We start from the raw sequence: 24,908 nt of genomic DNA on the forward strand, positions 1-24,908 counted from the left end.
CAGTGACCCTTTATGAAAGAAGAGTCACTAGTCTTTGCATGCCCATTGGGCAAGGGCACTGCAGGGCTCAGAAGGAGGAGGCAGTGGGCTAAGAGAATCGAGAGATCAGAATTTTAAACTCAGCTCAGCCATTAACATGCCTCAAGTACTCCTATCATATTTGTAAGAGATAAGAGTTCACTGAAATGAATTCTAAGGTGTTTGGGTTTTTATTAGTATGCCTCTGTAGTTTCTGAGGAAATCTAAGGCACAACTGAGGAATGGAGCCAGGCTTTCCAATTCTCGAAATACTCCTCCACTGCTTACTCATGTCCCCTGGAAATTAAGAAGGAAGCCAGGAGAATAGCCACCATAACCAGGCATGAACTTCTTGTCCACTGCTGCCTGCTATGCTAGCAACAGCCTCCTAACTCGTAATGACTTAGCCATGAGGAATATTTCTAGATTCTCCTTTAGCTGTCTGCCCATTTGGAAGATGCTGAGGACAGAGAGAGGACTCAAGCAGCAACTAGTTGGAGGATTTGCGCACGTTTCCTTTCAGCAGTATGTCACAGAGGTGGAAGCCCACTGGGGACAGGGCTGCCTGGGTTCTGTGCTCGAGGGGACCTTGAGCAGGCTATTTAACGCTTCTGTGCCTCAGTTGCCTGATCTATAACATGGAAATTAGCAATCCCTACTAGATAAAGTTGGGGAATTTACAGAGTTAATATTTGTAAAGGTCTGAGAATATTCCTAGCAGAGTAAGCGCTCTGTGAGTATGACACCGGCATTTCTTCTGCAGCACTACATGATGTCTATGGCTTTGTCGAAGTCTGAAAACCTAGAACTCCTAGAATTCAGTTCAATGTTTACACCATCCTACAGTTCTGCTAGGCTTCTATTATGCTACTATCCTACATTTGAATGAGCAAATGGATTTAATGCATTGTCAGGGAGCCAGCCAAAGCTTGAGATCTCCTTCCTGGCTGGGAGGCCCCTTGGACTGTGGCCTGAAGGTAAGCTGGCAGCGAGCCTGACATGCTTTCATCTAGTTTCCTCGCTTCCTTCCTTTTCTGCAGTTTTCGCTTCAGAGAAAGCGGAATCCTTAAAAATAACCCTCTTAGTTCACATCTGTGGTCAGTCTGGGCTTAATGGCACCCCATCCTCCCCGTTTGCTCATTTGGTCTCAGCAGTGAATGGAAAAAGTGTCTCGTGACCCACTGCTTCCCTTTCCTATTTCCTGGAAATCCACAGGATGCTGCATTTGCTCAGCAGATTTAACAGCCCACTTATCATTCATGGAAGATCCCTCCTCCTGCTTGACTCCGCCCTCTCTCCCTCTGCCTGCTTCAATAAGAGGCAGACAGCAGCCAGAGGAACAGAGGCTGAGACTAACCCAGAAACATCCAATTCTCAAACTGAAGCTCGCACTCTCGCCTCCAGCATGAAAGTCTCTGCAGCACTTCTGTGCCTGCTGCTCATAGCAGCCACCTTCAGCCCCCAGGGGCTGGCTCAGCCAGGTAAGGCCCCCTCTTCTTCTCCTTGAACCACATTGTCCTCTCTCTGAGTTATCATGGACCATCCAAGCAGACGTGGTACCCACAGTCTTGCTTTAACGCTACTTTTCCAAGATAAGGTGACTCAGAAAAGGACAAGGGGTGAGCCCAACCACACCGCTGCTGCTGGGCAGAGCCTGAACTAGAATTCCAGCTGTGAACCCCAAATCCAGCTCCTTCCAGGATTCCAGCTCTGGGAACACACTCAGCACTGTTACTCTCCCAGCTGCTTCCAGCAGAGTTTGGGGATCAGGGTAATCAAAGAGAGGGTGGGTGTGTAGGCTGTTTCCAGACACACTGGAGACCCAGAATCTGGTCTGTGCTTCATTCACCTTAGCTTCCAGAGACGGTGACTCTGCAGAGGTAATGAGTATCAGGGAAACTCATGACCAGGCATAGACTGTTCAGAGTCTAAAAGGAGACTCATAGCGGGGCTCCCCAGCTGATCTTCCCTGGCGTTGATCATCTGGATTATTGGTCCGTCTTAATGACACTTGTAGGCATTATATAGCTTTAACAGCTCCTCCTTCTCTCTGTCCATTACCAGTGTTATATACCCATTTTACAGCATAGGAAACTGAGTCATTGGGTCAAAGATCACATTCTAGCTCTGAGATATAGGCAGAAGCACTGGGATTTAATGAGCTCTTTCTCTTCTCCTGCCTTCCTTTTGCTTTTTCCTCATGACTCTTTTCTGCTCTTAAGATCAGAATAATCCAGTTCATCCTAAAATGCATTTTCTTTGTGGTTTATTTTCCAGATGCAATCAATGCCCCAGTCACCTGCTGCTATAACTTCACCAATAAGAAGATCTCAGTGCAGAGGCTGGCGAGCTATAGAAGAATCACCAGCAGCAAGTGTCCCAAAGAAGCTGTGATGTGAGTTCATCACACCAACCTTCCCTGGCCTGAGGTTCTTCCTTGCAGAGCAAGGAGCAAGCCTCATAAACCTAGAGTCAGAGAGTGCACTATTTAACTTAATGTACAAGGTTCCCAATGGGAAAACTGAGGCACCAAGGGAAAAAGTGAACCCCAACATCACTCTCCACGTGGGTGCCTATTCAGAACACCCCAATTTCTTTAGCTTGAAGTCAGGATGGCTCCACCTGGACACCTATAGGAGCAGTTTGCCCTGGGTTCCCTCCTTCCACCTGCCTTCCTCCTCTAGCTCCCATGGCAGCCCGTTGATGCAGAATGGGCTGCACTTCTAGGCCAAAACTGCAGAGGAACTTCATCTAACTCTGTCCTCCCTCCCCACAGCTTCAAGACCATTGTGGCCAAGGAGATCTGTGCTGACCCCAAGCAGAAGTGGGTTCAGGATTCCATGGACCACCTGGACAAGCAAACCCAAACTCCGAAGCCTTGAACACCCACTCCATAACCCAAGAATCTGCAGCTAACTTATTTTCCCCTAGCTTTCCCCAGATACCCTGTTTTATTTTATTATAATGAATTTTGTTTGTTGATATGAAACATTATGCCTTAAGTAATGTTAATTTTTATTTAAGTTATTGATGTTTTAAGTTTATCTTTCATGGTACTAGTGTTTTTTAGATACAGAGACTTGGGGAAATTGCTTTTCCTCTTGAACCACAGTTCTACCCCTGGGATGTTTTGAGGGTCTTTGCAAGAATCATTAATACAAAGAATTTTTGTTTTAACATTCCAATGCATTGCTAAAATATTATTGTGGAAATGAATATTTTGTAACTATTACACAAAATAAATATATTTTTGTACAAAACCTGACTTCCAGTGTTTTCTTGAAGGAAATTACAAAGCTGAGAGTATGAGCTTCGTGGTGACGAAGGAACACGATTTCAGAGGGTGGGGCTCACATTTTGAAGGAATGGGAATGTGGATTGGCCCCAGTCTTCTCCACTGGGTGGTCTCCTCTGAGTATCCACAGAAGAATCTTTATGGCAGGCCAGTTAGGCATTAAAGCACCACCCTTCCAGTCTTCAACATAAGCAGCCCAGAGCCCAATGACCCTGGTCACTCATTTAGCAAGAGCCCAACCCCCATTCCTTTTCTAACAGACCCGGACCCCTGCATGCAATTCTTCCCTTAACATATCACAACTTCCCCCTAACTGGGCTACCCACCCCCCAATCTGTACCTCTCCAATTAATACCCCAACCTGGAGTAATACAGACACTGCCAGTATTAGGAAATAAGGAAAGAGTTAATCACCATAGATAAGATGATTAGATTGAAGTTTCATAGAGATGATGAGACTTGAACTTATTATTTATGAATGAATAAGGCTTTTCTAGAAAAATTATAGGATCATTAAGAAACGAGAAAGAAGAGTGGGAGCAAATACCTGGAGGTAGAAATGGTGATGACGTGTACATCAAGCAGGGAGAAAACCAATGAATCAGATGCGAATTCGGACCCACACCAATGTCAAGGGATGACAAGTTAGAAAGGAAGGTTGAGTCAAGGGATTTGAATGTTAGGGTGAAGAGTTAGTACTCAACTCTGTAGGTTAAAAGGAAACGTTGAGAATCTTCAGTCCAACGAGGAGCGATGTGCCATGTTTACAGATTCAGAGATAAGTTTCAGGAAATGTAACTTATAGATTTTATACATACACGGAGAAAGAGGGACTAGTGAGAAGCTATTGCCATGGTCCAAGCAAGAGATGATGAAGGCCTAAATATGGAGCCAAAGAGGCAGCAACGGAGAAGAATGAGCCATGCAGGGTGAAATGCTGCATGTTGTAAATGGAGGAGAAAGACCTGTGACTTAAGATATGAAAACCTCATCTTCAACCCACATTTTAAGGGTGCAGCTTCCCTGAAACCAGAATGTGTTTCCCTCCATTACTATCCCCCCATCCCAATCTCAGGCACCTGGAATCATCCATTTAAACAGATGAGCCTCCTATTCCTAAATAGCCACCTAAAGTGTGTATTCCTTTGCATGATATTTGTCCCACCTATAAAGCATTTGGCCCGCCTGGGCACCCACACCACCCCAACACTCAGGAAAGCAGATGTCTTGCTCTGTTGAATAAACTGCATGGTTCTTAACTTCCCAATCTGGTGGGGAAATGACCACTGTGTCAAGCTAGAGCAAGCAGTGCTTTTGGTAGCATGAGGTGCTGGGGAAAACTTTGACTGGCAAGAAGCACACTCAGGTTCTCACCCGCATCCAGCACTGACTTGCTTTGTCAGTCAGGACAGGTCAGATATTCTGAGCCTACATCGATCATACAGGGATGATAACCTGCTACAAATAGGAACCCAGAGAAACTTAGGTTCTCTTTCGGATCTGGGAGCACATCTCTTGGAAAACTTCCATTTCTACTAACGAGTTGCAGAGGGAGAGAAGGGATTCTGCTTCTACATTCCTGAGCCAGTCCAGGGTCCCTGAATCAGACTACAGAATCCCTTCAAAGCTCCAATGAGCTGATGCATCAGTCAGCAGATAATTTATTGACAGCTATTTAGAAAACTCACTGACCCTCACTCCAGGTCAAGCAGCCCTCCCCGCCTCTCTTCTACCCCTACATTCCCTGACCTTGATCACCAATCAGGAGTGAAATCTCAAATTGCAGTAGATGCCAAGAGGCAAAAAGAGAATAGAATGCAAACAAATGAGACCTCATCATATGGCTTCCAAGCAGCAGCCCTGTGACGCCAGGCAGATTTGAGGCAGACAGTCTGGGAGGAGAGGAGGCAGAGAAAGGGGGGATCCACATGCTCAAACCCCAAATTAATCTGCTTACATTCCCCTTGCAGGTCACATCTCTTCATTTTCAGGAAGTCTTGACTCCATACTGTTTTCCACCCAAGCATGGAGTTCCTTGCTCCTTGCATGATGAAACTGAACACAGGGCATTGGCAGTGGTGAGACTCTGTTTTAGAAGAAAGTGCCAAGTGCAATGCATTCATTTCCTGTTGCTGCCAACAGTCAGTTCCAGGAAATCTAGGCTTTTTATGTCATGCTCAAAATTCTTCCAGCCTATGCTCATTATTTAAATCCAAAGCCACATCCACATCTGCAGGTGTTAGTTACAGAAGCACCATATTTCCAAGTACCAAAATCTGTATTAGTTTCTTATTGTTACTGTAACAAATTACCATAAGCTTAATGGCTTAAAACAAAAAAATACATTGTCTTATAGTTCTGGAGGTCAGAAGTTATCATGGGTCCATAGGGCTATATTCATTCCTTCCAGAGGTTCTAGGGGAGAATCCGTTTTCTTGCTTTTTTCCAACTGCTAGAGGCTACCTGAATTCCTTAACTCATGGTCTCTTCCTGTATCTTCAGAAACCTCTCTCTCTCTCACACTCCTTTTCTTTCATAGTCACGTCTTGTCTCTGACTTTGACCTTCCTGCCTTCATCTTAAAAGGTGATTATATTGTGATTACGCTGAGCCCATCTGGATAATCAAGGATAACATCTTCATCTCAAGATTCTTAAGTTAATCACATTTATAAAATTTCTTTTGCTATGTCAGGTAGCATACTTATAGAGCATAGGGATTCTATTAGGACGTAGGCTTTTTTTTTTTTTTTTTGGAAATGGAGTCTCGCTCTGTTGCCCAGGCTGGAGTGCAGTAGCACAATCTCAGCTCACTGCAACCTCTGCCTCCTGTGTTCAAGTGATTCTCCTGCCTCAGCCTCCCAAGTAACTGGGATTACAGACGTGCACCACCACACCTGGCTAATTTTTGTATTTTTAGTAGAGATGGGGTTTTACCCTGTTGGCCAGGCTGGTCCCAAACTCCTGACCTCAAGTGATCCGCCCACCTTGGCTTCTCAAAGTGTTGGTATTACAGGTGTGAGCCACCGCGCCTGACTACAAGGATGTGAGCATCATTGGGAGAGGGACACTACTGAGACTATCACAGCCAGGAGCCAGGTGAAGATTTACAATAGGTAGTTGGACACTATGACCTGGCCTTTGAGATCTGTATCTGGTTTGGTAACTAGATTGTCAGGTAAACTTTTGCAAGTCACCTTTTATCTGTGGGTTCAAAGGCTGTGGATTTAATTTGTGCATTAAATGCTTCCTAAGTGACCTAAGGTACATTAGAGTCATCTGAGGTCTTTCCAAAACATCACGACATCCTCGAAGATTCTGATTTAGAATGTTACAATGGGGGGAAGGCTCCTCTTCCCATTGCTGTATTTTACGAGTTCCCTAGAAGACGGATACTGGTGCACAGATGAGTTTGATGCCATGTGCTCCTCAGTTCTCTCATATTCAGGTCATTGGAACTGACAGCCAGTCCTGGTAACCTCTGACTTGGGTTTTCATAGTGTCCTTTGTTCTGACCTAGCCTTGACCAATTTACATTCAGGAACAAAAGGGAGCATAGAGTGGAAACATTTAGGACATTGTAAAGTTTGAAATACAACTGTTTCACCATCCCAGGCAGTGGGATGGAATTTTTAAAAACGATTTGAACAACAAAATATCCATAAAACCTTTCAGTTTCACAGAGTGGCTTCAGGAATACAGTGGGTTAACAATGTGGCATTCCCATTCTAACCTGGGAGCCTGATCCTAAAAGACAGTTATGGGTTGGGTGCGGAGGAAGCACAGAAATATGCCAAGCACTACCAGTAGAAAGAGATTTTACATGTCTTTACTGGCAGATTGGAAAAGTGCTAGTAATTTTTTGAGAAAATCATGTTGCCAGGAAAATCAGAAGCCAAGACTGAAAAAGCCTTTGACTATTCTATCTATAAAACAACTTGCAAATCTTCCATGAGCTACAAACAGGCCATGACGGCCACTGAATGAGAGCATGTCCACTGAGTTCCGTGTACAGTGCGGCCAAGTAGAAGAAATGGACAAGCAAGGGCCTTACAGAAGGTGGATCTGGAGCCTCCAACAAGGAAGCCCTTCCTGCAGGTGAGATCAGAGCCCCTGTTCCTGTTCCAGGAAGAGTCCCTTTTGATGTCTGCCCAGCAGTATATCAGAATTTCTACAAATCAGTCATTGCTGTGTGTCTCCCAGTCTTCCTCGTCCAATGAGAATGTTTATTTTAAGCATCTTATTCCTATTCCACCTTGTAAATGAGTGTTTAAATTGAGCAGATAAATTGTTCATTTTTTAAAAGTACTGTCAATCTTTCATTTGGAGGCTATAAAATTCATTTCTGTAAGGTATCATTATCTCTTTTTTAAAGTTTTTAATTTTGAAAAATTTTGGCTAAAAAATGCATACCATGAAATGTATCATATTTACCATTTTTAAGTGTATATTTCAGTATTGTTAATGTTAATATATTTAACATTGTTGTGCAATTTCCAGAATGTTTTCATCTTGTAAAACTGAAATTGCATACTCATTAAACAATACCTGCTCATTTCCTCCGCTGCGCAGCCCCTGGCAACCACCATTCTACCTTCTTCTTCTATGAATTTAACTACTTTAGGTACCTTCTATAAGTGGGATTATACAATATGTGTCTTTTGGTGAATGTTTATTTTATTTAACATAATGTTCTCAAGGTTCATTCATGTTAAGGCATGTGTCAAAATTCTCTTCTTTTTTTAAGGTTGAATAATATTCCCTTGTATGTATATAGCACATTTTGTTTATCCATTCATTCAGTGATTGACAGCTGGGTTGTTTTCATCTTGTGGTTACTGTGCATGATGCTGTTCTGAATGTGGATATGCAAATGTCTCTTCCAGATTCTGCTTTCAGTTCCTTTGGATACATATCCACAAGTGGGATTGCTGCATCATTTGGTAATCCTATTTTTATTTTTTTTAAGATCTACCATAATGTTTCCATAGTAGCTGCACCATTTTACATTCCCACCAACAGTAAACAAAGGTTCCAGTTTTATCACATCCTTGTCTTCACTTGTTATTTTCTGTCTTTTTGATACTAGCCATCCTAATGAAGGTGAGGTGATACCTCCCTATGGTCTTGGTTTGCATGTTCCTAGTATTAGTGATATTGAGCATCTTTTCAGATGCATGTTGGTCATTTGTATATCATCTTTGGAAAATGTATATTGAAATCCTTTGCCTATTTTTAATCGGGTTATTTGTTTTTTATTGTCAATGCTGTAGAAGTTCTTTTTTTTCTTTTGAGACAGAGTTTCACTTTGTTGCCCAGGATGTAGTGCGGTGGTGTGATCTCAGCTCACTGCAACCTCCACCTGCCGAGTTCAAGTGATTCTTGTACCTCAGCCTTCTGTGTAGCTGGGATTACAGGCATGCACCATCACACCCAGCTAAGTTTTTGTATTTTTAGTAGAGACTGGGTTTCACTACTTTGGACAGGCAGGTCTCTAACTCCTAGCCTCAAGTGATCTGCCTGCCTCAGCCTCCCAAAGTGTTGAGATTACAGGCGTGAGCCACTGGGCCCAACCTGAAATTCTTTATATATTCTAATGTTAACCCCTTATCAATTACATGATTTGTAAATATTTTCTCTCATTTCATAGATTGACTTTTCATTCTGCTGATTGTGCCCTTCAATACACCAAAGTGTTTACGTTTGATGTAATTCCGTTTATCTATTTTTGCTTTGGTTCCCTGTGCTTTTGGTGTTATATTAAAAAAACCAGCTGAGTGCAGTGGCTCACACTTGTAATCCCAGCACTATGGGAGGCTGAGGCAGGCAGATCACTTGAGGTCAGGAGTTCGAGACCAGCCTGGCCAACATGGTGAAGCCCCATTTCTGCTAAAAATACAAAATTAGCCAGAAATGGTGGTGAGTACCTGTAATCCCAGCTACTTGGGAGGCTGAGGGAGGAGAGTCACTTGAACCTGGGAAGCAGAGGTTGCAGTGAGCTGAGATCATGCCATTGCACTCCAGCCTGGGCAAAAAGAGTGAAATTCCATTTCAAAAAAAAAAAATTGTCAAATCCAATATCATAAAGATTTCCCCCTACTTTCTTCTAGGGGGTTTATAATTTTACATCTTGCATTTAAGTCTTCGATCCATTTTGAGTTGAATTTTGTATGCTTTTTTTTTTTTTTTTTTTTTTTTTTTTTTTTTTTGAGATGGATTTCACTCTTGTCCCAGGCTGCAAGGCATGACTTGGCTCACTTGGTTAGGCTGGTCTTGAACTCCTGACCTCAGGTGATCCACCCACCTCGGCCTCTCAAAGTGCTGGGATTACAGGCGTGAGCCACCACACCCAGCAAGGGTCCAGCTTTAATCTTTTCATTTGGATATCTGGTTTTCCCACCATCATCTGTTTAAGAGACTGACCTTTCCTTACTGAGTGGTCTTGACATCCTTGTCAAAGATCATTTGACCATATGCAAGAGATTTTATTTCTAGGCTCTCTATTCTACTCTATTGGTCTATATGTCTGTCTTCATGCCAATAACACATTATTTTGATTACTGTAGCTTTGTAATATGTTTTGAAATTGATAAGAGTGAGACCTTCAAGTTTGTTTTTTCTTTTTCAAAATTGTTTTTGACTATTTGGAATGATTTGATATTCCATGTGAATTTTAAGATGGATTTTTCTATTTCTGCAAAAATATTATTGGGATTCTGATAGGATTGCATTGAATCCGTAGATTACTTGAGTAGCATTGTTAAGCTGTCAATATTAACAATATTAATTCTTCCAATTCATAAACCTGGGATGTCTTCTCATTTATTTGTATCTTCTTTAATTTTGGGCAATATTTTGTAGTTTTTGTTGTTCAAGTTTTTACTTCTAAATATTGATTAATCCCTAATATTTTCTTCTTTTCAATGCTATTGTAAATGGAATTGTTTTATTAATTTTCTTTTCAAACTGTTTATTGCTCATGTATATAAAATGTCTGATTTTTGTGTGTTGATTTGTTGTGTTGTATTTGTACTCTGCTGAATTCCTTTATTAGTTGTAACGGTTCTTTTGCATGTGTGAAATTTTCAGGGTTTTCTACATATAAAGTCATATCATCTGGAAACAGAGATAATTTTACTTCTTCCTTTCCAATTTAGATGACTTTTTTTCTTGTTTGGTTCAGATGGGTCTCATTCTAGTACTACATTTAACAGAAATGACAGAAGCAAGAAAATGCTTTCAGTCTTTTTCTATTGTGTATGATTTTAACTGTGGGCTTTTCATACATGGACTTTATTATGTTGAGGTATTTTCTATTTCCACACTATTTTCCTAGTTTGTTGAGTATTCCTATCATGAAAAGATGTCAAATTTTGTCAAATGCTTTTTTGTCATGAATTGAGATTATAATGTAATTTTTGTTCTTCATTCTGTTAATGTGGCATATTACATTGATTGGTTTTTGTATGTTGAATTATCCTTCCATTCCAGAAATAAATCCTACTTAGTGATGGTATATAATCCTTTTAATATGCTTTTGAATTCGGTTTGCTAGTGCTTTGTTGAGGATTTTTGCATTAATATTCATCAGGGATATTTGCTGGTAGTTTTCCTTTCTTGCAGTGCCTTTGTTCAACTTTGGTATCAGGGTAATCCTGGCCTTATATAGTAGTAAGTTTGGAAGTGTTTCCTTCTCTTCAATATCTTAGAAGAGCTTGAGGAGTATTGATATTAAATCTTCCTTAAATATATGGTAGAATTCTCTAGAGAGAATAGGTTGTTATAAATTATGATGTTAATGATAATCCCCAGGGTAGCCATTAAGAAAATAACTCAAACATATATGATAAAAATGGGAAATACAATGGTACAGTAGAAAATACTTATGGTTCATAAAGTAAAGTAATAATTTAAAAAGTGAGGAACAAAAGAGACATAAATATATAAAAAAGGGAAAATATCAGATGGTAATCCTACTTCATGAGTAATTACACTAAATGTAAAAGGATTAAAACCCCAACTAAAAAGCAAAGGTTGAATAAATGAATTTTTAAAATAAATCAGCGATATGCTATCTATAAGACACATGTTGTAAATTTGAAATCTCAGATAATTTGAAAGTAAAAGTATAGGAAAAGACACCCCATGGAAATGATCATCAAAAAAGAGCTAGTGGCTATACTGTTAATAATATCAGACAAATAAATTTTAAGACAAAAATTGTTACTAGAGACAAAGAAGGACATATTTTTGTGACTAAGGGTTAAAAATATATATTTTTTAATCTGGAAGGAAATTAACCACTTACACCTTCTGATGTTGATAATGTACAGTAATATTCTTTTTTTAATAAGTGTTTCTAATTTTGCCATATTTTCTACAACCAGCTGATATTGTCTTTAAATTATTTAAAAGTTTTTACAAAATTCGGCAACAATTCAACAGCCTCTTATTTTTACCATTCTCAGGTCTTGTGGGTAATAGCTACAGGCCTTTCCATCATAAATATAAGCAGGCGTTTTCTCTGGGATCTTAGGCAGGGACATCTTGGGGTACTTCACTTAAGGATTTTCTGAAGGAGAAAGGTTTAACCAACTGGAACCCATGAGTACTTCCTTGAGCTGCTTACCAGACAGATCCAGGAAAGGTAACTTCTGGGCAGGACCCCTGTGTTCTACTCCAACTTCGTGGATCATTCAGTGGGTTGTTCATGATGGTTGTCTTACAAAATAAAAGAAAAAAGAAAAAGAAAGAAAAGTCAAAGGAAAGGATTCTGCTTTTTAGAAGCACCAAGTGGATGGAATGTACACCCTGGGTTAGAAAATATACTGTTCTAATGTGTTACATTAGAGTGAGCTGGGAAGACTCCATAAATAAGGAGATTGAAAGTAGGTCAACTCTTCACCAATTTCTGGAGCTGGGAATAAAAACAATTTGAAAAAGAACTAATTGAGAGAATGACTAGCCTGAGCAAAGTCATAGGGGTAAGATAAAATGACATAAAACTAAAACCAGAATCAAAGCCTTGCATTGTTCCCAAATTAATATTCAAGATTGTATAATGCTCAATTCCCCCTTGAATAACTTTCCTCTTTTGCATTCCATGTCCATGATGCATGGCCCAGTTAGAGGCATAAGGACCCCACCCATGGTCTCTCATCAAACCCCTTTTCACTGACATCAAAGGCGATTAGTTGGTGATTTTGTAATGTGTATGTGAGATGAGGAGCTAGATTAGTGGTTTCCTAAATTTGTTCTTTGTATTCCTGAGATATGTGTGTGGGAAGAATGACAAGAAGTCTCTTGTCTCTGATTCAAACTGAAGGTCTCTGATTTTGTCCATAAATTTGCCTTCCCTATATTCTTTTACTTGGAAAAATATTTTCACAGCTCATCAGATGTTTTAGAAACACAATATTTTAAGATCTTGATATGCTGTGCAGTTCTGATAGCCTATAAAACAAATAGTGGTTTTAAAACATATCCTCAAATTCTTTTCCACTCTTCCCATTAAGAGGTATGACTATGTTCCCTAACCTTGCACCTGGGATCCTTAAGCCATCATGCAAAATATCTAGCCATGTGGAGGGACCACTGGAAAGATCACACACACACACACACACACACACACACAGAGAGAGAGAGAGAGAGAGAGAGAGAGAGACCTGAGAAATTCCATCTGGTCCAACTGCCGGCTGTTGAAGTCCTCCCAGCCCAGACCCCAGACATTGAATGAAGGCCTTGTGATATATTCAAGAGCAAAAAAACCCAGAGGATTGTTATTGTTTTAAGTCACTGTTTTCAGATAGATTGTTATGCAGCAATAGATTACTAAAATAGACACTACAATTTTAGGTACTATTATTCTGAGAATACTGAATTCTATTTTTCTGCTAATGTTCTATTATTTTACTTTTCTCTGGATTTTAGAAAGCCACCAGGACTTAAGACAGTGAAGAATCTTTGAGTCCTTTGTAGAGTTGAGCCAAAGTTTGAGTGTCTCTTTGTGGACTCGTGTCCGAGGGATGCCATTCCAAAGGGAAAAGGGGAATATCCCTTATATATCTTTGACTTTGGTATCCCCGATTCCTTCCTTTTTCTATAGCATGTGTCTCATTTCAGAGAAACTGGTCTCTTAATAATAGCCATAGATTACATACTGTAGTCTTCCTCTACATAGACCCTACTTCACCTACCACTCCTGATCTTAGCTGAAAAACAGGCTAGCCTCTACTCATACTCTCATTTCCTATCCTCCCACTGAAGTGCACTGGCTCAGCAGATTTATTACTCCAAAGATTTATTACTCCATCCTATGATTCATCCTCTCTGCTTCCTATAAAAGGCAGAGACAGAGCTGCCAGAGGAGCAGAGGGGCTGAGACCAACCCAGAAACCTCCAATTCTCATGTGGAAGCCCATGACCTCACCCTCCATCATGAAAGCCTCTGCAGCACTTCTGTGTCTGCTGCTCGCAGCAGCTACCTTCAGCCCCCAGGGGCTTGCTCAGCCAGGTAAGGTCCCTCTGTCCTTCTCCTTGAAGCACATTGCCCCCTCTCTGGGTTATCCTGGACCAATCAAGAAGACCTGATACTCACAGTCTCACTTTAACAGCTACTTTTCCAAGATAAGGTAACTGAGAAAAAGGACAAGGGGTGAGCCCAACCACACAGCTGCTGCTGGGTAGAGCCTGAACTAGAATTCCAGCTGTGAACCCCAAATTCAACTCCTTCCAGGATTCCAGCTCTGGGAACACCCTCAGTGCAGTTGCCACCCCAGCTGCTTCCAGCAGAGTTTGGGATCAGGGTGATCAAAGACAGGGGGCTTCTGGGGATGGGTGTGCAGGCTGTTTCCAGATGCTGGGAAACCCAGAATCTGGTCTGTGTTTCATTCAGCCCAGGTTCCAGAAACAGCAGTTCTGCAGAGGTGGTATGTATCAGGGAAACTCATGAGCAAGCATAGAATGCTCAGAGCCTAAAAGGGGATCCATAGTTGGGGTACCCTTGCTCTAAGGAATTGGATTATTATATTAGCCCCTCCTAGCAATGCCCAGAGTAGTCATCAATTCCTCTTCCGCCTTTCAACTGGTGATGGTGCCTCCCTATTTCATAGTCCATAAAAGTGAAAGGGAGTTTATGAGATGCCTCAAAGGGCAGAGACATTGGATTTGGGATGGGCAGCTTTTCCCTCCACCTCTTCCTTTCTTTCTGATTCCTTCTTCTTACTATTCCCTATTTTACAAACAGAAAGACCCAGGACACACCCTCAACGGCCTTTTCTTCTTGTTGTTTCATTGCAGATGGGATTAATACTTCAACTACCTGCTGCTACAGATTTATCAATAAGAAAATCCCTAAACAGAGGCTGGAAAGCTACAGAAGGATCACCAGTAGCCACTGTCCCCGGGAAGCTGTAATGTGTGTGGACGATGACCACCCACCCCTCACACCTCAGTCCTAGGTTCTTCCCTGGGCAGGGAATAGGACTAATATCAGAATGAGTTGGAGTCAAATACTGTGATGCATACAGCATCTCTAACCTTATCCCAGACATTTTCCAGTGAGAAACAATTCAAGAAAAGAAAGTGGCTTCTCACTCTCAGCTCCCTTTCCAGCTATCATTTTACATCTCAGTTCCTTCATCCTGGAAGCAACAGAGATTCACTTGGGCTACCAAAAAGAGCTGCTTCTCTGAGTCCCCTTTCTTTGTTTTATCTTCTTCCTCCTTCATCCCTGAGGCATCCCCATCAGCTAGGCTGATGGGCTAGACAGGTTTCCCATAGACTTGGTCACACTCCCAGGCTGAACCGTCAAGGTGTTCCATCTGACTGTCTCCTTTCTCCTCCACAGCTTCAAGACCAAACTGGACAAGGAGATCTGTGCTGACCCCACACTGAAGTGGGTCCAGGACTTTATGAAGCACCTGGATAAGAAAACCCAAACTCCGAAGCTTTGAACATTCATGACTGAACTGAAACCAAGCCATGACTTGAGAAACAAATAATTTATATACCCTGTCCTTTCTCAGAGTGGTTCTGAGATTATTTTATTCTAATTCTAAGGAATATGAGCTTTATATAATAATGTGAATCATGGTTTTTCTTAAATAGTTTTTAAAAGTTATTAATATTTTAATTTAATCTTCCATGGACTTTGGTGGATTTTGAATGTAAAGCCTTGGATGCATATGTCATCTCAGTCCTGTAAAAACTGTGGGATGCTACTCCCTTTTCTACCTCATGGTGGTATTGTATAAGTTCTTGCAAGAATCAGTGCAAAGATTTGCTCTAATTGTTAAGATATGATGTCCCTATGGAAGCATATTGTTATTATATAATTACATGTTTGCATATGTATGACTCCCAAATTTTCACATAAAATATATTTTTGTGTAACAGCTGACATTCATGGTTTTTTAAAAGGATAAAGTAATAAAGCTGGTGGGGGTAACAGGGTGACAAGGTAAAGGGCGTGGTTGCAGAGGTTGGGCTCAGATTGTGGAGAAATGAGCACGTAATGGACTCTGGGCTTTCCCCCAGGCCAGGCTCACCTGCGTGTTAGGGAGAGGCAGCCGCAGGCTGGGGCCAGATAAACCCACCCCCCAGCTCCAGATCTGACATCTGCTTCAGCCACTTGTTCAAATACCTTTCTTCCCTCCCAAACTCATTCTTTTTCTCACCATCCCATGCTCTACCCAAAAGCCTGTCCCCTCTTCTATTATATCAGCCTGTGACTGGCTGGTTTTCCCCCTTCTAATTAATCCTCTAGTCTAGTATAATACAAATGTCACTTTCATTAAAAAATCAAGTAGGAGACCAACAGATGATTCGGCAAGTGCCTGCCATCATTGATTTCTGCCACCATTGGTGTTCAGACCAAGTCCAACATCCCTTTCTACCCCTTCTTCAGCCCACCAGTTCTCACCCCCAAACACCAAAGTCAACCTTAAACAATGAGATTCAGAAAATATGAATAAGTATTGAGTTCATTCAAGGACAAAGCTTGAGGGTGGCCACTTGGAAAAGCATCAACTCCAAACAACTGGAAAAGTTTCAATTACATAAGTAAAGACAGAAGTTCCAGCCGGATTACAACATTTTTCATACTAGACAGGGTGCATACGCCACAGTGATTTGATTGGTTATAGGTTGCTATGTTCTAAGGAAGATTATTTACTATTCCTTGAGGAGAGGTAATGATCTGAGGGGTCTTACCTCTGCCATGGCTCAGTCTTCTTAATTGTTTACAGGAAAAAGCAAAAAGGCAGAAGTTGTAGGTGCATGCCGCACGACTCAGATTGCATAGCCACATTCCTCTCAAGGCTCAGAATAATTAAAGTCCTAACAGCTTTAAGTTTAAATTATTTGAAGTTTGACTTATTTAATTTCACACCAATAAGGAGGGCAATCTTAAATTCCAGGAGAGAACAACGAGCAGGCAGACCAGGAGTAGGGGTGAATGAATAGATACTGTGAGACACAGTGAGCCCTCTGATATATGCAAATATTAAGAAGAGTGTCTGATGGTAGGACAGGAAAGGTGAGAAGGGCTACATGTGCTCAAGGCCAAACAGAATCTGCTGAAACTTCATTTTCGAAAAATTATAAAATCATGTGTTTTCATGCAGGCCTTGTACTCTTGGGCACAGAGAATTAGAAAGAACAGGAACAGAGAGGCTGGTATATAACTGGGCATTGAGTTCAATGGGATTCAAAGATTAGGCTAGTTACACCAGTAATGTGCCTAGTAAATTTAGGCAAGTTACTTTACCTGACCAAGCCTCCATAGATTGAGATGTAGAGTAGGTCAAGGAGTTGTATTCGCATCAACATCACTTAGATGCTAATAAACAAACACGGATTTCCAGATACCATCAGCAAAGACTCTGATATGGAGTGTTGGGTGGGGAAAGTGTCCCTTACACATTTTTTAACTATTTCCCAGTCATGTCTTGGGACCAGTGAGTTTCCCTGATGCTCTGTCTTTCAGATCAGTGTAGTCTCCAGGCTTGACCTGTGACCTCTGGCTTAGGCATAAGGAGTGTTTTTTGCTGGAACTTACCCACCTCCTAGACTTTGCTGCTGGACATGTGCCAGTCCTAAGTAGCAGAGACTGCAAATGTCCCCCAGATACCTGTGGGCTCTTCTATATTTTCCAGCCTAAATTGCATTTACCCAGGGGCTGTGTGATTGAATTCTAACCATTTGGGTGAGGGCTAAAATGATATAAGCCACTTTCAGACCTCGTCCCTATAAACAGCTCTCTCTTCCTCTGTTGTGGTAATGTTAGGAGTAATGTGTTCCATATAGCTCACTTTCAAGATGGAAGCAGTCTATATCCGCAATTCACTGGTCACCTGGCCTACCTTGAACTGTGACATGAGAAAGAAATAAACATTTGCTGTGTTAAGCCACTAAGCCTAGTTTGGAGCCTAGTTTAACCCTGATTAATAGAGGAATTAGTAGCACAATCATGTGCGACCATTAAGAACGTGAAACATGTAGCATTAACTAGATATTTAGTAGCAGGCAGTGAGGAAGCTGATGTCACAGTTTGAAGAAAATAAGAGATTCATGTTACAAACTGTCAAACCTGTCAGGTGCTATCTGCTGAAATAGTAGCTCCAAGGGGAAAGTTTGATAAAGATACATTAGTAGCATGTTGGTTGTTTTTGTCTTCCTTTTTGATGGGATTCTAAGAAAAAGATGAGCTCAGAAAAAAAAAAAATCAACTGGTCATAAGGTAGGAATGAAAGATAATAAAATCCACAAATTCAAGACCTTATGTTGTTGGAAAAGCCATCTGTTTCTGGGTCCCAAATATTAAGAGAAGGTATTTAAGGATGAAAAAAAAATCAGCAATAAAAGTATATGGGGAAAAAAAATTCTTAGTTGGATTAAGTAACATAGGGCAAAAATCAGATCGAAGTTGTAGCCTAACATTCAAGCCTCACAGCCTTCCTCATTAAGAGGAGAAGGAGAAGGAGAAGGAGAAGGAGAGGCAGAGGTGGGGGGAGGGGGAGAGAGAGAGAGAGAGAGAGAGAGAGGAAAAATAATTGGAAAATTATACCAAGAAAGAAACTTGGGCTGTGGCTGCTGGCATATGGAATTGACTGAGAGTGAAGATATCAGAAGCCCACTGTTATTACCAGAGCTGTACTATATTGTCAGTGAAACCATGAGAGATCCTGAAAAGTTCAAAAAGAAGACAAACTCCAGGCCTTGCTGTACAGCTTGCAGTCCTCAAAGACTGCAGAGCCCCCAAGAAGAGCATGTCTCTCTTCAATACTCACTTCAGAGGTGACCAAAGGGGAATAATGGAAAAGGAGGGAACTCACAAAGGAAACCAGAAACCAGGATCCACAAGACAACAGAGCTCCCCCAGAGAGATAGAACCAGACTAATCAAGGATGGGGGACTCTTTTTTTTCTTTTTGTTATACTTTAAGTTCTCAGGTATGTGTGCACAACGTGCAGGTTTGTTACATAGGTATACATGTGCCATGTTGGTTTGCTGCACCCATCAGCTTGTCATTTACTGTAGGTATTTCTCCTAATGCTATCCCTCCGCCAGCCCCCCACCCCCCAACAGGTCCCGGAGTGTGATGTTCTGGATGGCAGACTTTTATAACATCTGTCTGAAGGATTTTAGGCTTGGCACAGTGCATTGGCCATTGATGAATGCCATTTTTCTTTCCATAGATGAGAGTGCTGATTACAAGTACCCTGTCCTTTTCAAACTTGAAACTTTAAGTAAGTGGCAAATTATTTGTCTTTTTAGCTCACAGGGTCACTGGACAAAGTAGATCCATAATCTCAGCTGATGGAGATAACTAACCATCATCAAGAGATCCTGTCCATTTAGGTTGGTGCAATGACTAAATGGCACCTTGGGTTGTCTCTCTTGTGGGTGGATTATTTGTGTACTCTACATATGAGAAGAAGTAAGCAAAAGGCAGATTCTAATGGAAACTATTAGTCTTCACCAAATATTGATGTGACCCTCTTCATGTCTCAGCTCCTCTGCAGTTATTCTGGAGTTGCATGATGAGTGAAGGCCAATGTGAAGTAGGCAGAAGTAATGTAAGCAGCTTTTATGTCTGGTTCTTTAAAACATCCTACACAATCTATCAACCCTCTCTCCACTCACATCTGGGAACTTGGAGGCCATATGTTCCATACGAAAGCTGTAATTGGCAAACAGCCTGAATCTATGAGTCATTCCTTACAAGACAGCACTTTTGGAGAGCTGCCTAACCAACATCAGACTACAATACAAACAAAAAGTAAATATTGCAGTAAGTCACTGAGGTTGTTGTTGTTATAGAAGCCTAAGCTAGCATTACCCTGACCAGTTAGCCCAGGAAAGTAGCTATGACATTCTGTGCCTCAGTTTTCCACCTCTGTACAAAAGAGTAAAGTTGGTTGCCCTAAGAGGATTATAACAAAAAGAATATTTTAGGCCAGGTACTCTGTCTCACTCTTGTAATCCCAGCACTTTGAGAAACCAAAGTGGAGGATTACTTGAAGCAAGGAGTTCAAGACCCGTCTAGGCAATAAAGTGAGACCTCCATCTCTACAAAAAATAATATCAGACAGATGTCTAGTGACTCTGGAGGCTGAGGCAAGAGGATCACTTGAGGCCCAGGAGTTCGAGGCTACAGTGAGCTATGATGGTGCCACTGCACTCCAGCCTGGACGACAGAGGGAGACACCATCTCTAATAAAATAAAATATTTTTAAATTTTTTAAAAAAGAATATTTTAAATAAAAAGGCTTTGGGAAACCTCAAGGCAATCTGGGAAGCAGGCTTCACTTCTGTAAAGAATTTCACAGAAGAGGAAGACATTTAACTTCTCTAAGTCTCCTTTTTCTCATCTTTAAAATGGACTTAATTCGAATAGGTGTGTTCGGAGGATTAAATAAGTCATCTCATGTGAAATGAAGTAAGATAGAGCCTTGCATAGATTGCACAGGTTAGCATTGCCATTGATAACTTACTATCTGCTGGACACATTGTTAGCATGTTTACACTAACATCGAGTTTGGTGTAATTCTCTCCCAAAAGTGATAAGAAACGGCAGAAATGAGCTCAGTGATGCTTGAGAAGGAGGAGTAATGAACCCTACATTGGTCCTGTTTTGCACAAAGGGAGATTGAGACTAAGAGTTACGACACATTTCAGAAGACAGGGAGTCAATGAACAGGAGCTCTAGAATCAACTCAGCCTAAACCACACAGTTCCCTTAAGGATTTTTTCACTGGTCTCCAAGCCTCTGGTGTCTATTCTTTTATTTTTATTTTTTAAAGAGAGGGTTGGAATAAAATCAATGTCAATGTCTCTTTCCAGTTTGTCTATAACTTTGCAATATTAGAGGAGATCTGGAACACAGCTACAGAACAAAGACAAGAGTCCTGATTCCTGGGATCCTTGTCTGCTGATCACTGATCACTCACCTCTCCCTGAAAAACTCCCTTTTTTCCTTTTTTCTTTCTTTTTTCTTTTCTTTTCTTTTTTCTTTTTAGAAGTCAGCCGGGAATTTCGTCCTCGGCAGAACCCACAGTAGCACAGCAAAGCCGCTGTAGCCTGACTGCCTCTCCTGATTCATCTGGGCAGGGTATCTCTGAAAGAAAGGCAGCAGCCTTGGTTACAGGCTTATAGATAAAATTCCCATCTCCCTGGGACAGAGCACGTCGGGGAAGGGTTGGCTGTGGGCGCAGCTTCAGCAGACTTAAACGTTCCTGCCTGCCAGCTCTGAAGAGAGCAGAGGGTCTCCCAGCACAGCACTTGAGCTCTGCTAAGGGACAGACTGCCTCCTCAAGTGGGTCACTGACCGCAGTGCCTCCTGACTGGGAGATACCTCCCAGCAGGGGTCAACAGATGCCTCACACAGGAGAGCTCCAGCTGGCATCTGGCAGGTGCCCCTCTGGAATGAAGCTTCCAGAGAAAGGAGCAGGCAGCAATCTTTGCTGTTCTGCAGCATCCACTGGTAATACCCAGGCAAACAAGTCTGGAGTGGACCTCCAGCAAACTCCAGCAGACCTACAGAAGAGGGGCCTGACTGTTAGAAGGAAAACTAACAAACAGAAAGCAGTAACATCAACATCAACAAAAAGGATGCCCACACAAAAACCCCATCCAAAGGTCATCAGCATCAACGATCAAAGGTAGATAAATCCACAAAGATGAGGAAAAAACAGAGCAAAAATGCTGAAAATTCCAAAAACCAGAATGCCTCTTCTAGTCCAAGGGATCACAACCCCTCGCCAGCAAGGAAACAAAACTGGACAGAGAATGAGTTTGACAAATTGACAGAAGTAGGCTTCAGAAGATGGGTAATAACAAACTCCTTTGAGCCAAAGAGCATGTTCTAGCCCAATGCAAGTAAGCTAAGAACCTCGATAAACAGTTACAGGAACTGCTAACTAGAATAACCAGTTTAGAGAAGAACATAAATGACCTGATGGAGCTGAAAAGCAAAGCACGAGAACTTTGTGAAGCATACACAACAATCAATAGCCGAATTGATCAAGAGGAAGAAAGGATATGAGAGATTGAAGATCAACTTAATGAAATAAAGTGTGAAGACAAGATTAGAGGAAAAAAAGAGTGAAAAGGAATGAACAAAGCCTCCAAGAAATATGGGACTATGTGAAAAGACCAAACCTATGATTGATTGGTGTACCTGAAAGTAACGGGGAGAATGCAACCAAGTTGGAAAACACACTTCAGGATATTATCCAGGAGAATTTTCCCAAGTAGCAAGGCAGGCCAACATTCCAATTCAGGAAATACAGAGAACACCACTAAGATACCCCTCGAGAAGAGCAACCTCAAGACACATAATCATCAGATTCACCAAGGTTGAAATGAAGAAAAAAAATGCTAAGGGCAGCCAGAGAAAGAAAGGTCAGGTTACCCACAAAGGGAAAACCATCAGACTAACAGTGGATCTCTCTGCAGAAATACTACAAGCCAGAAGAGAGTGGGGGTCAATATTCAACATTCTTAAAGAAAAGAATTTTCAATCCAGAATTTCATATCCAGCCAAACTAAGCTCCATAAGAGAAGGAGAAATAAAATCCTTTACAGACAAGCAACAGCCAAGAGATTTTTTCACCACCAGGCCTGCCTTACAAGATCTCCTGAAGGAAGCACTAAATATGGAAGGAAAAACTGATACAAGCCACTGCAAAAACATACCAAAACGTAAAGACCAATGACACTATGAAGAAACTACGTCATGATGACAGGATCAAACTCACACATAACAATATTAGCCTTAAATGTAAATGGGCTAAATGCCCCAATTAAGAGACACAGACTGGCAAATTGGATAAGAGTCGAGACACATTGGTGTGCTATGTTCAGGAGACCCATCTCACATGAAAAGACACACATAGTCTCAAAATAAAGGGATGGAGGAATATTTACCAAGCAATTGGAAAGCAAAAAATAAATAAATAAATAAATAAAGTAGGGCTTACAATCCTAGTCTCTGATAAAACAGGCTTTAAGCCAACAAAGATCAAAAAAGACAAAGAAGGGCATTAAGTGATAGTAAAAGGATCAATGCGATAAAAAGAGCTAACTATCCTAAATACATATGCACACAATGCAGGAGCATCCAGATTCATAAAGCAAGTTCTTAGAGACCTACAAAGAGACTTAGACTCTCACACAATAATAGTGGGAGACTTTAACACCCCACTGTCAATATTAGACAGATCAAGGAGACAGAATATTGACAAGGATATTCAGGACTTGAACTCAGCTCTGGACCAAGCGGACCTAATAGACATCTACAGAACTCTCCACCCCAGATAAACAGAATATGCATTCTTCTCAGCACCTCATAGCACTTATTCTAAAATTGAACACATAATTGGAAGTAAAACACTCCTTAGCAAATGCAAAAGAACGGAAATCATAACAGTCTCTCAGACCACAATGCAATGAAATTAGAACTCAGGATTAAGAAACTCACTCAAAACTGCACAACTACATGGAAACTGAACAACCTGCTCCTGAATGACTCCTGAGTAAATAACAAAATTAAGGTGGATATAAATAAGTTATCTGAAACCAGTGAGAACAAAGACACAATGTACCTGAATTCCTGAGACACAGCTAAAGCTTCAGAGGGAAATTTATAGCACTAAATACCCACATTAGAGAGCAGGAAAGATCTAAAATCAGCAACCTAACATCACGGTTAAAAGAGCTGGAGAAGCAAGAGCAAACAAATTCACAAGCTAGCAGAAGACAAGAAATAACTAAGATCAGAGCAGAACTGAAGGAGATAGAGACATGAAAAACCCCTCAACAAACCAATGAATCCAGGAGCTGGTTTTTTTGAAAAAATTAACAAAATACATAGACTGCTAGCCAGACTAATAAAGAAGAAAAGAGAAAAGAATCAAATAGAGACAATAAAAAATGATAAACGGGAGATCACCACTGATCCCACAGAAATAAAAACTACCATCAGAGAATACCATAAATACCTCTACGCAAATAAACTAGAAAATCTAGAAGAAAAGGAAAAATTCCTGGACACATACACCCTCCCAAGACTAAACCAGGAAGAAGTCAAATCCCTGAATAGACCAATAACAAGTTCTGAAATGGAGGCAGTAATTAATAGCCCACCAACCAAAAAAAAGGCCAGGACCAGACGAATTCACAGCTGAAATCTACCAGAGATACGAAGAGAAGATGGTACCATTCCTTCTGAAACTATTCCAAACAGTAGAAAAAGAGAGACTCCTCCTTAACTCATTTTATGAGGCCAGCATCATCCTGATACCAAAACCTGGCAAAGACACAACAAAAAAAGAAAATTTCAGGCCAATATCCCTGATGGACATTAATGCAAAAATCCTCAATAAAATACTGGCAAACCGAATTCAGCAGCACAACAAAAAGCTTATCCACCACAATCGAGTCAGCTTCATCCCTGGGATGCAAGTCTCTTTCAACATATGCAAATAAATAAACATAATCCATCACAGAAAAAGAACCAATGACAAAAAACCACGATTATCTCAATAGATGCAGAAAAGACCTTCAATAATATTCAACACCCCTTCATATTAAAAACACTCAATAAACTAAGTATTGATGGAACATATCTCAAAATTGTAAGAGCTATTTATGACAAACTCACAGCCAATATCATACTGAATGGGCAAAAGCTGGAAGCATTCCCTTTGAAAACCAGCACAAGACAAGGATGCTCTCTCTCACCATTCCTATTCAACATCGTATTGGAAGTTCTGGCCATGGCAATCAAGCAAGAGAGAGAAAAAAAGTGTATTCAAATAGGAAGAGAGGAAGTCAAATTGTCTCTGTTTGCAGATGACATGATTATATATTCAGAAAACCCCATAGTCTCAGCCCAAAAACTCCTTAAGCTCATAAGCAACTTCAGCAAAGTCTCAGGATACAACATCAATGTGCAAAAGTCACAAGCATTCCTATACACCGATAATAGACAAACAGAGAGCAAAATCATGAGTGAATTCCTATTCACAATCGCTACAATGAGAATAAAATACCAGGAACACAACTTACAAGGGATGTGAAGGACCTCTTCAA

The 24,908-nt window shown here is 41.0% G+C and overlaps 2 protein-coding genes across 3 annotated transcripts in view; both read left to right on the forward strand.

Annotated features, from left to right (window-relative positions):
- Positions 1-1,359: 1,359 nt before the first annotated feature.
- Positions 1,360-24,908, forward strand: part of LOC116474482 (C-C motif chemokine 2) — a 30,500-nt gene continuing 6,951 nt past the window's right edge. Inside the window, exons 1-3 of one of the 2 annotated variants that reach the window (XM_032162959.2) lie at positions 1,360-1,499; positions 2,296-2,413; positions 2,795-3,278. In XM_032162959.2, the coding sequence (XP_032018850.1) occupies positions 1,424-1,499; positions 2,296-2,413; positions 2,795-2,900 (300 nt within the window). In that variant the 5' untranslated portion in view covers positions 1,360-1,423 and the 3' untranslated portion in view covers positions 2,901-3,278. Of the gene's footprint in view, positions 1,500-2,295; positions 2,414-2,794; positions 3,279-24,908 lie in introns of those variants that run through there. The other variant, XM_032162961.2, reaches the window with a different exon arrangement.
- On the forward strand, positions 13,679-15,706 carry CCL7 (C-C motif chemokine ligand 7). Its single transcript, XM_032162958.2, has 3 exons — positions 13,679-13,824; positions 14,610-14,727; positions 15,160-15,706. The coding sequence occupies exons 1-3, from the start codon at positions 13,719-13,721 to the stop codon at positions 15,263-15,265; spliced, it is 330 nt and encodes a 109-aa protein (XP_032018849.1). The 5' UTR covers positions 13,679-13,718; the 3' UTR covers positions 15,266-15,706.

The sequence above is a fragment of the Hylobates moloch genome, unplaced genomic scaffold (assembly GCF_009828535.3).
Source record: "Hylobates moloch isolate HMO894 unplaced genomic scaffold, HMol_V3 SCAFFOLD_10, whole genome shotgun sequence".
NCBI classification, from domain to species: Eukaryota; Metazoa; Chordata; class Mammalia; order Primates; family Hylobatidae; genus Hylobates; species Hylobates moloch.

Bases quoted from the DNA above. Each gene is read 5' to 3' on its own strand.
- CCL7 (XM_032162958.2), top strand. From the start codon at position 13,719: ATGTGGAAGCCCATGACCTCACCCTCCATCATGAAAGCCTCTGCAGCA. The intron at 13,825-14,609 runs GTAAGGTCCCTC...GTTTCATTGCAG, and splicing joins CCAGGGGCTTGCTCAGCCAG to ATGGGATTAATACTTCAACT. The intron at 14,728-15,159 runs GTGTGTGGACGA...TCTCCTCCACAG, and splicing joins TGTCCCCGGGAAGCTGTAAT to CTTCAAGACCAAACTGGACA.